Raw genomic sequence first — 8,543 nt, forward strand, 5'->3', positions numbered from 1 at the left:
GAGGCCTGAGAATAACACTTGTAAATCATTTTTTGAGGTCTTCATCAAAGAAGTGTGGGCACACATGCTTTTACTTTTCTTTTGTTTTTACTTTACCTACAGGCACTGAATAATATCTGTCCTGTTTTGAGTCGTAAGCTTCCAACTCCAGATCAGCTCCTGTTCCGTGTCGGTTTATGAAGTGCTGCAGGTCACTGTTTATATGTGTGTTTATCTGCTGAGAAAGACCAGGTTATGATGTTTGGATAGGGCATTCCTCGGAGTAGTGTGAACATACAAACTGGGAAGGAATGGACCTTATACTCCACCCATCTCACCGTGGACACATTTTGATTTTGGCAGGAGGTGCCACATACAAGTGGTGCACATCACCCGAAAGCTGGAAACCTGGAGAGGAATTTGAGTTTTTCTAGTGAATAAAATACCTCAAAAAAAGCATTGTGTTTTGGTGAAGTGTGAAACTATTATACATTATCATTATGTCTCCTAAAAATAATGCACAAACACTACTTTGGACTTCTCGACAGATCTGTGGTGAAAATGCCTTAGTTTTGCATGATTATACAACTTATCAAAGTACCTCTTGAACATTTTGTCAGTGTAGACTTTTTCAGTGTCGAGTTTTTAGAACACTGCTGGGTGTAACCGCTCCTCGTGGGGCTCCTGCTCCCTCGCTGACTCATGCGGTGTAGCAGGCTTTGGGGTTTTCCACATTAACTTGCAGCCGTCGCTACACAATCAACCCTTTATTCCTGACCTGTACGCACACACACACACATATACACACACTGCTATGTTCTTGACACACTCTCTCTATCACACACACACACACACACAAAACGTGGTTGAATGAACAATATACATAGGCCCCAGCAAACGATGGTACGCCTGTAAGGCTTCTCTGTGTGTGTGTGTGTGTGTGTGTGTGTGTTAGCAGGCAGAGGCCTCAGGCTCACTGTGCCTCTCATTAGTCATCCACAAGGCTCAGAACAAAAAGGTGTCCTGACCTTTACACACACAAGAGCCGGAGTGTGTGCCTCAGTGTGCGTATGTGTATATTTTCCAGAGGCTACAACAACAAGGTTACACCACAACTAGAAACAGATGAGCTTGGCAATTAATGGACGGAACCTAAAATAAATTGCAGCTGAATCTTAAGTAGATTTCCTTGACAACTGAAGTATTGTTATAAAATAGAAACATTTGAGGATTACAGACAAAAAAAGCATTTATTCGTTTTAAGAGTAATACTGTACATGTTTTCAACAAACATAAAATGTGCATTGAGTATAAGTAAAATAATACTTCATATTGAACTTTAGCAAAAGCAGGCAAATCTGTCCAGTCTTTCACTATTTTTTGTTTTGTTTTGTTAAAGTCAAACAGTGATGTGCAAGCAAGACTGAAGAAAAGTGACAACGGTTTCAGGACGTTACAAAGCGTTCGAGAAAAGTGAAAGATATGTTTCAAACCTCAAGGCACAAGGGTTAGACAGCGTTCCGGCTCTATTGTCTCTGTCAAAACAACGCCTTGTTTTTTTTTTTTTTTTCCTTTACAAAAGAGTCCTCCACAATGACCACAGAAAAGTGCATGTATCCATGCTGCTTGCGCAGCATGTCCCACGCAGAAAGGCTTTGTAGGACAGCGTGGGGAGGCCCGCGGAGGACGACTAAAACAGTGTCCGGGACGCTCGTGTCCACGCCGCTTCCATCCCATCACGCCTTGCGCCATGGCTCTGGTGTTCTCCGCCCCCTTCTCCCACTGTGATTGGTTCACCCCCCCTCCCCAAAAGTAGAAAACCTATAGAGAAAAAAAAAACAGAGCAGATTTGTAATACTCCATTTTCACTTCAAGCATTGGACACTGGGCGGCTGACAGTGATCCACAGAGTGCATTTGTGGGGAGTTGTCACACTGTTGCCACAGCTACTGAGTTAATTTGGGCACTTGACTACTGCAGCTCTCTTAAGGAAGCATTGCTGTGAATTCCTGGACTATGAGCTCATAGTTCAGACTTACACACTCAGTTCCACATTTGAGATGTCAGTGACCAGTTTCAGTCAATAACAAGCTGTGGCGTTTTGTGTGTGTGTGTGTAAAAATACTAGCGAGGGAGAGGCAGGCCGATGTTATTTTGGAGGCTTACATTGCGTCTTAATTATGTCCTTGAGCGAGATAGTGTTTGTGTTCCCTAAGACCGCCGTGGTGCATTTAAGGTCAATGACCATCGTGATGAAAGCTGACACGACTTCCACACTAAAGTCCCCACTGATCTACACACAAACACCGGTACTGCTTGTAAAATAACTTCAGCTCGAGTGCTGCACAGCCGTGTGCCAGCTCATTTCCCAGGAGGATCTATGTTTTCATTCCATCAAATCCGTGCACCCTGTCTCCACTTTGACCACAGGGGGGGGGGGGGGGAGTTAATGTCTGAACTGTCTGGAGACTATAAGAACATCTGGCAGTTTTCACATTTTTAATTGATAAAAAAAAGGTATACATTTAATTTGATGCTTATGATTTCAATGACGCAAAGGTGCTGCTATAGGAGGGCGTGCTGCTACGCTGTGTGTCCCCCCCACCCAAAAATACTCACAAAAATACATTTGTGAGTCGAAAAACAGAATGACACGTGTTATGACAGCCCTTTTCCAATTCACCTCCATCCAGCAGCACTCCGGTTTGAGCAGGTCAGAGCTCCTCATCCTCTCCGGTGCTGCCCAGGTGTGTCCCGGACAGGCGCCTGTTCCGTCCCGTCTGCACGGCCTGCAGGTTCTTGTAGCGCACCAGCGCCAAGGCGATCTCCGCGTTCCACGCCGTGCCCTCCTGCGGACACCGAAAGTCAATCTCCTTCCCCGTAGCCATGACCACGGTGAAATACACCAGCCCGCGTTTGTACTCCACGCAGTCCACAGTGGCCATGCGCTCGAAACGGAGCTCCTTGGCTTTGGAGCTCCACGCCGAGCTCGCGGCGTCTGCGCCGCCTTTGCAGTCGCGCAGGCGGAGTCCGTCTTCGGTGAGCGCGCAGCGCTTCTTCTTCCACAGCTGGAGGAGCCCGCTGCTGCGCTTCTCCAGCTGCCCGTCTCTCATCACTTTGGCCGGGAGGGACATGGCGAACGCGGAGCACCAAAGTCCTCAGGCAGAGCCGCGCAATGTGGGAAGTGCTCGGCGGCGACGCCGTGATGGAGCCATTAAAAGCAGACACGTCTCGGGAGGTCACTGTGCGCGCGGACAGCACATCGGCTGCGTCGTGAAGTAACGACAGCCGAGACAACGCATCTCATTTATTGCGTCCTAAAGAGGTTTTGGTAGGCTGGTCCGCCTGGATGTGTTGAGACATGCCCGGCTCCTCTTGAGGACCTTCCACGCCTCCTCCTGGTGAGGGAAGGAGAAGATCCGGGTCGTTAAGTCTGTGCCCTGCGTGCATGCGCACGTGCGCGTGTTCGTTTGTTGGCGATCGCATGGAGACTGTGTGTCGTTTTATTTAATTTATATACAGTAATGAGTTTTACCACTTCCACTTTGTAGATTATATGTCCAGTAAATACACTTCATTGATGTCGTGTCTGTTTAGTGAGCTGGAATGGAGTGGGTGGCAGGGTGGACGAGTCAGATGTTGCAACGTGTGAGCGTGAGAGAGAAAGAAAGAATGCAAGAAATAAATGTCTTTACTCAGGAGCAGACTACCATGACTAATCAGTCGATTCATTTTTTTGTCTTTGGTAAACTATTTCCAGTTTATCCGGTTCGGACGTGAGCAATCGCTGATACATTATTATTATCATTATATATTTTAACACGTTTTAATGTTAACGCAATGTTATTGACTTCACCTCCTGAAAAGAGAAAGGAATGTTTGAAACCAATGACAGCCAACTGAATAATGGTCGGGTAAGTCACGTGGGGGAACTGGTTAACACACTTCAAAGCCTTGCTGATTCCTAAAGTGTCACTGTTCTCAAAGCATTATAATGGCACCTTTAATTATATTAAAAGGTAAGGCAATTAAAAGGCCTTGATGTGAAACTAATTCCCTCATCTTTGAAAGACACTGGACTTCTCATACTAACACTGTGACGTGTCAGTGCAATGTTGTGCGAAGAATGGATTCAATGAGCGTGTGGTGCCTTATCTGCGCACACACACACTTGTGTATTTTCCGACCCAATTAAGAAGAAACACAGCCAAATCTCTTAACAGTATTTAATATCATCGTTATTGTAGAAAAAAAACAATATTACAATAGTATTATTGATAAGAAACTGGTATTTCATTTAAACAAGGAAATGAAAATACAGAAAAGGTGCGAATCATCAATGCATTAAGGTTAAGTATCATGATTTACTGAGAGTCAAAGAAGGCTCTTTAACAAGCTGTTCTCGCGTCCCCACGCCATATGCTGTATATACTGTACACGAGACCTTCCTCCACTCAGACACGTGGAAGTTTACTGGCTGCAGTCTGCCCTCTGCAGTAAGGACACAGCTAGCGCAAGCTTCCTGCAAACATGGCAACCCAGATGTCATTGGTCTGCCCTCTACTGGGTATTTACCAGCGCCCCAGCTCCCAGTCCATACCCAAATCCCTTGGGACCAAATTGTTTGCCATAACAGCCTGTTTGAAGGAGAGAAAAACAAAATGTAATGGAAAAATTACATTCTGTGCCAGAAGCATCATGTCCTTCGGTCAACAGCAGTCACGACATCACTTTGTTTCCAAGCATTTGAGTCACCAGCGACATAATATCCCACAAGTCGAGTGCTTGTTATTGTCTTGAGGTACCTTCTTGTAGCAGGGAAAGCATTTAGCGGTAAGTTAGAATGAATGTAATGTTAAGTGATATTAGATCTGGTGCATTTAAACGTTTTATCTTTTTAGCAGACGTGTATGCAGGTCAAACCTCGGTCTTTAAGTGTTAAGTTTTACCTTTGCAGTAGATTTCTCCATCCTTATCAGCCAGTGTGGTTGACTCGAGGCTCTTATTACACGTGGCACAAGTGAAACATCCAATCTTGTGCCATGCCTGTAGATACAAACAGTAAATAATTGAATAGAAGATCCATTTTCAGAATAGTTGTATTTCTTTGCAACAATGAACATGCGTGTGTCTTTTTCCCCTCACACTCCCAGCTCCAATCACTTTCTCCGCGGCGTAGACAGCCTTGCCGCATCGAGGGCACTTGTCTGAGCCTCCAAACCTCTGCGCCGTCCCGGGTGGGTTCGGGTTGCTGCTGGTCGGACGACGGGGAGCCGGTCTGACGGGGACAGCGATGAATGAAATGGCCTTTTTGGGAGAGCTCGACGAGTGAGTCTGTGTGTTTGTTCGTTACTCACTCTTCATGTGTGATGCCCAGAGACTCCCCCTTGTCCATGCTGAGCGTCCCTGCTCCCTGGCCGTAACCGTAACCTTTGGGCCCGTGCTTCTTGCTGTAGCACGCCTTGCAGTAGACTTCATCCATGTGAACGGCGACAGTGGTGCTGTCCAAGTTCTTCCTGCACACCACTGCAAAAACAGCGGCACGCACACAAACACACGTACGGTACATGCATCGCACTCTTTTGTTTGCTGTATCATACACTGGAGAGGAGTTTTGAGTGCCTTCATCTATTTAGATAAGCTCGATAACAGTTTCCTTTTAACGAGCAGTTCTACTAAAGAACTAAAGTTTGGTTTGAACGTAATAACTTAAATAACTCTCACAACCCCACAAACCTACATTTATTTTCAAGTCGAGTCAGAGAAACACTTTGTCAGTGTTTCCATGACAGGAGGAGGTCTACCATAAACGATCAAGTGACATCATTGCTATTGCGTAATAACATGGTGGCGGTGGCGCATGGAGTAGCGTGGCGCGCTGGGAACCGCAAGGTTGGCGACTCGAATCCCAGCTGCTCCATGTGCCATGTTGAAAGGTCCCTGAGCAAGACACCAAACCCTTAATTGCCCTCCATGCAAAATGTAAACCATGGATTGAAATGTAAATTGCTTTGGATAAAAGCGTCAACTAAATTACATGTAATGTAACATTATTCTTCCATCTTTTTTTAGCCACAATGCACAATAGCAAAACAGCATTTTGATTAGTAAGCCATGCCTTCTATGCTTATACATTCTTCTTTGAGAGTAGATGGTCGACAGTTCACAATAAGTCCGTATTACTTCTGACTGCAATGACAAGTGACAAAGGTCAGAAGTTTCCACCTTGACAATGACAGGAAGAAGCAATGAGATTACTCACTGCACAGGAAGCAGGACTTGTGGAAGCTCTGACGATCACACAGCACCTCTTCTGCAAAGTAGACCGTCTTTTGACAGCGGCCGCACTTGTTTCCTCCTCCTAATGGCATCCTTTAGTGATTGTATGAACACAGACACACTGTGAGAACACCCTTCTAATTGTACAGAATCTGACATGAAGATACAGAACCTCAACAAAGAGACGGCCATTAACTCAGAGGGGAATATTTAACAGTGAATCAGTGTATAGTTTATAGGTATTCTTCCAAGTCATGCAGTTGAATACTAAAAAATGATTAAAATGGACTTGAAATACAAAAACTAGGGGATCAAAATAATGAAATAAAGTGTTTATAAACAACCATCAAGCTAACGCATCTACAGAAGTTTCTGTTCTCAGCAAATCAGCAGTGGAAGAGAAAATACCAGAATAATTATTTTCTCTTCTTAGCCAGATATTCTGCTCTCTTTTGAAAACCAAAGTCATCCATGTGGAAGTAATGTGAAATGCAAGTTTCCCGAGGAGCCCTAAAGATGGTGGAATGTGAAAGATCCTGGCATCCTGTTTCTAGCCAATCTTTTTCCCATCAATAACCTCCCCTTCCTGACTTGTGCATCCGCATGCACATTCCTAACCATGCAGACCCTCCCAGCTCCCTCCCCCTGCCTCCCACCATCTACTCCCTGCCTGCCTGTCTGTCTCATTCTGCAGACTTCTATATATAAATTATAGGTTTGCTCTATTATGCAGGAAATATTTTGAAGAAGCAGTTGGGTCAGCGAATTTTGGCCAGAGAAACAGAGTGTAATTTCCTATGTGTCCCCCGACTGCACTAAATGACCTCGCTCTCTATTCTTTAAAGGAAAATACCCTGAAATGAAACATAAGTTTCTCCTTGCTGACAGGTGATTAACTGGTATTGTACCCTCAATACTCACGTATGTTAATGTTAGAGATGTAGTACTTATGCAATGCAATAATAAATAATCACTATCAGGATCGTCACCTACCGAAATTATTTATTTCTATCGCATACAATTGTTTGACTAGTATATTCCTAAATTGTTATTAAGCCGATTAAAATGGTTACATACAGGTTAAATTATGTCAGTGAATCATTAAAATGATTTGCTAAATGATTTGCGTGTTTTCTTAAGCTCAATTTTGGTTCGGAATATGTGTGTGTTATTGTGGCGCCGCAGGTCTAGACATGTGGGCACACTGACTCTTGTGCTGGAATGTTTAGATAAAAAAAATAGAGTGACAGCTTAACTCACTGTGTTTGGTTTTCTTGTACATCGGTGTTCCACGATGTGTTACTGTTTGAGTGCACGCTTTGAGACCACTTTGCAAACTCGAATTGCATGATAGACGTCTCCCCCTGACTTACACAAAAAACACATTTGCACTGTGGCAGTTTTTTTTTTCTTCCAGTCATGCATCGGCACAAAAAGTAGGAAATTACAGTGAGAAGCAAGCAGGAAGCCAGCAGGCTGTAGTATATTAACATTACTCACCTGCAGATATGTGCTGTCACTCAGTGACGGACAGGTTGAAGGCTGACTTTATCCCCTCGATACAAACGGATTCAGGCGGTGCTGTTGGTTTGTGTCCCAGATGCGCTGAAAATGAGCTTCTTTTGCTGCTGCTTGAGTTGTCAAAGTTTAGGCGTGTCGAGCAACGGGGGAGTTTCTGACTGACTGGCTGAGCCTGAGCAGTCGAGAGAGAGAGAGAGAGAGAGAGAGAGAGAGGGGGGGGGGGAGGTGAGTTGGGAGGGAACCTGACTGAAAAGCTGTATTCGCGACGAGGAGATATTTCATACCTTCTAAGAATTACTGCCAAATACACAGTGAATAAATACAATAAACTATACGCAAACCACATACTAAATAGCACAGATGTGCAGTTTACTTTATGAGCGTAGCAGTGGGAAAGTAGAAGCCAAAAGCACGAGGTCTTTTCTAGGAACTTTTTAAAGCATTGCGCTTAAACGTATTAGTGCATGTGATGGCGGGCGCGGTTGGGGCTCGGCTGCAGGAGAGAGAGAGGGGGGGGGGGCGGCTCAGGTAACAGCGCCAGGTGGAGGCGTAATCAGCTCAGCTGCATCCAATAATCGATTGCTTCTCTCCCTGGCTATTAGAAGACAGTAGCGGCGAGCCGGGGGGAAGAAGAGAGGAGACGCCTGACGAGCGAGCCGGAGAGAATTGAAAAATTAAATAAAATCCCTTGAGACGCAACCTTGCCGTGTCCTCTTCCTTCTGGGAACCCCTCCCCTGAACCAATACTTCTTACAGTGCATCTT

The 8,543-nt window shown here is 44.9% G+C and overlaps 2 protein-coding genes across 4 annotated transcripts; both read right to left on the reverse strand.

The window, feature by feature from the left end:
- Positions 1–1,530: 1,530 nt before the first annotated feature.
- Positions 1,531–3,374, reverse strand: phlda3 (pleckstrin homology-like domain, family A, member 3). The gene is made up of 2 exons (XM_037480304.2): positions 2,663–3,374; positions 1,531–1,800 (listed from the first exon to the last, which is right to left on the reverse strand). The coding sequence occupies exon 1, from the start codon at positions 3,111–3,113 to the stop codon at positions 2,694–2,696; it is 420 nt and encodes a 139-aa protein (XP_037336201.1). The 5' UTR covers positions 3,114–3,374; the 3' UTR covers positions 1,531–1,800; positions 2,663–2,693.
- Positions 3,375–4,191: 817 nt separating this feature from the next.
- On the reverse strand, positions 4,192–8,239 carry csrp1a (cysteine and glycine-rich protein 1a). Of its 3 annotated transcripts, none has more exons than XM_062564830.1 (8): positions 8,064–8,239; positions 7,759–7,951; positions 7,519–7,622; positions 6,242–6,351; positions 5,337–5,505; positions 5,143–5,257; positions 4,929–5,025; positions 4,192–4,616 (listed from the first exon to the last, which is right to left on the reverse strand). In XM_062564830.1, the coding sequence occupies exons 3-8, from the start codon at positions 7,605–7,607 to the stop codon at positions 4,540–4,542; spliced, it is 657 nt and encodes a 218-aa protein (XP_062420814.1). In that variant the 5' UTR covers positions 7,608–7,622; positions 7,759–7,951; positions 8,064–8,239; the 3' UTR covers positions 4,192–4,539. The 3 variants fall into 3 exon arrangements, with proteins under 3 accessions (XP_062420814.1, XP_062420812.1, XP_037336192.2); XM_062564828.1 differs by having other exon boundaries at positions 5,125–5,257; positions 8,064–8,234; XM_037480295.2 differs by lacking the exon at positions 7,519–7,622 and having other exon boundaries at positions 5,125–5,257; positions 8,064–8,225.
- Between the last annotated feature and the right edge of the window lie 304 nt (positions 8,240–8,543).

This window comes from Pungitius pungitius, chromosome 1 (assembly GCF_949316345.1).
Source record: "Pungitius pungitius chromosome 1, fPunPun2.1, whole genome shotgun sequence".
In the NCBI taxonomy this organism is placed as follows: domain Eukaryota; kingdom Metazoa; phylum Chordata; class Actinopteri; order Perciformes; family Gasterosteidae; genus Pungitius; species Pungitius pungitius.

Bases quoted from the DNA above. Each gene is read 5' to 3' on its own strand.
- csrp1a (XM_062564828.1), bottom strand. From the start codon at position 7,607: ATGCAATTCGAGTTTGCAAAGTGGTCTCAAAGCGTGCACTCAAACAGT. The intron at 5,258-5,336 runs GTGAGTAACGAA...TGTCCCCGTCAG, and splicing joins CTGGGCATCACACATGAAGA to ACCGGCTCCCCGTCGTCCGA. The intron at 5,026-5,124 runs GTGAGGGGAAAA...TTGTATCTACAG, and splicing joins AAGTGATTGGAGCTGGGAGT to GCATGGCACAAGATTGGATG.
- phlda3 (XM_037480304.2), bottom strand. From the start codon at position 3,113: ATGTCCCTCCCGGCCAAAGTGATGAGAGACGGGCAGCTGGAGAAGCGC.